General features: G+C 47.7%; 1 protein-coding gene across 1 annotated transcript; it reads right to left on the reverse strand.

The window, feature by feature from the left end:
• Nucleotides 1-525: 525 nt before the first annotated feature.
• Nucleotides 526-1,020, reverse strand: LOC119176750 (uncharacterized). The gene has a single exon (XM_037428107.2). It carries the CDS (start codon nucleotides 1,018-1,020, stop codon nucleotides 526-528), a length of 495 nt encoding a protein of 164 aa, XP_037284004.2.
• Nucleotides 1,021-1,868: the final 848 nt, after the last annotated feature.

Raw genomic sequence — 1,868 nt, forward strand, 5'->3', positions numbered from 1 at the left:
CGCGTTGCTGCCCCCTAGTAATACAGGCGAAGTCCACATTGAATGAACATACAAAGAATGAATGAACACAACGTTTTTCGGAACGCATTTATTTAAATATAGCCATAAAATGTAACTACTGCGAGATATTAACATATTTCGATAATTGCACACAATGAAGACACGACGACACTGCGGCGCGAGAAGCTTGTGCGACCTCAAACTGGCTCCTGTCAGGGAAGGGATTAAGGAATACTGCAATTTGTCTTTAGTGTTTTCTTCGGCGTGTTCAGGTGTAAGATGACCACCGCTACCGTATAGATAACCTCGTCACCCTCATTTGTTATGGCAGAGCATTCTAGTGGCAGCCTAGAGTATTCTCACTTTCGCCCACCCACTGCACGTGCCTCCAGAAGCGGTGGGTACCTGCGAAGCGTTGGTGTGCTCCGAAAATGTGTGGGGTTGTTTTAAAGGGCATTTTAGATATCCGACAGCAATAGGTGTGGTTGCGCCGAAGTGGTGAGGCTGCAGCTTATGCGACGCTATTTATTTCTCCCGGGTTTCGGGAGAGGCGATGCTGAAGGAAATGCTGACGACGGCTCTGGTTGGGTACGACAGTGGCCGCAACCGGTCGTAGTCCTCGCGCTGCTTCCTTGCCTTTCCGTCTCCGACGGCTACTTCATCCACAAGAAAGGGCGCCCCTCGGCAGAAACAGCCCAGCTTCCTCCTCTCCGAGGCCATGTTGTTCTCCCCGGAGTACTGAGAGTCGATGCTGAAGCACACGAGGGCTACGCTTGCTGCTGGGTACGACAATGGCCGCAACCGTTCGTAGTCCTCGCGCTGCTTCCTTGTCTTGCCGACTCCGACAGCTGGTTTGTCCACATGAAAGGTCGTGCCTCGGCAGAAACAGCGCAGCTCCAGCCTCCCCAAGTCCATGTAGTTGACGTGGGAGTCGGGAGAGTCGATACTGAGTGACACGAAGGCTACGCTTGTTGCTGGGGACGACAGGGGCAACAACCGGTCGTACTCCACGCGTAGCATCCTTGTCTCGCTGGTTCCGGAAGGCGATATGTTTGACGAAGAAAATAGGCACAGGGACCTCTGAAGACGTGGCTTTAGCGGGGCCGATCAGAATACACGTCTTCCACGGGCGTTCGTCTTCTTTTTCTTTTACTTTGTGTACATTCCTGTGTATTTTGTGGTTTCACAAAATCAGTAATTCTACATTTCGTCTCAATAAATAATTGTCTTAGTGGCGGAAACTAAATTATCGGATGAAAACACAGTGCAAGGAAGCCTACACGTCCATTTGCGCCAAACTTGATTATTCATCATTTTAAAGAGCAAACAAAGATCTTATAAAGAAGCCTACGAGCAAAGAGAATGAAAAAATGGGGCATTGATGATGATGCTCAGAAGAACGTATGCCTGATAGAAGAAAGCGTATGCTGATAGAAGAGGCTTTCGTTATCAAAACAAAGGCGCATCTTGTGTGAGCCTGTCATCGTGATCTCTTAAAAGATTCAAGATTGCGTATATCGAAAGCATCGCCTAATACCACGAGTTTTATCACACAAAAAAAAAGATGCTTTTGTCGTCTTCCCTTTGAATGTGGGGCTTCGCGCATGCGGAGAAGCTTGTTTTCTTGTCTATTTAGTGCCTTCGTTCTACAAAGAAAACACCAGGTCTTAGCGGAATGTACCGAACAGTCATAACGGATGCTACAAGAGCGGCCTTCCACGGCCTTTTTTGAACACTCTATGGGTAACTGCAGCAAACACACTTACTTGATACCCACAGCGACATTATTATTAAAATATTTTGGGCAATAAACTCGCATTCACTATGCTAAATTTCGTCATACTTCTGGGAAGCGTAGCATCCGCTAA

This window comes from Rhipicephalus microplus, chromosome X (assembly GCF_043290135.1).
Source record: "Rhipicephalus microplus isolate Deutch F79 chromosome X, USDA_Rmic, whole genome shotgun sequence".
NCBI lineage: Eukaryota > Metazoa > Arthropoda > Arachnida > Ixodida > Ixodidae > Rhipicephalus > Rhipicephalus microplus.

What these genes read in the sequence shown, in the direction of transcription:
- LOC119176750 (XM_037428107.2), bottom strand. Translation starts at nt 1,020, where the DNA reads ATGCTACGCGTGGAGTACGACCGGTTGTTGCCCCTGTCGTCCCCAGCA.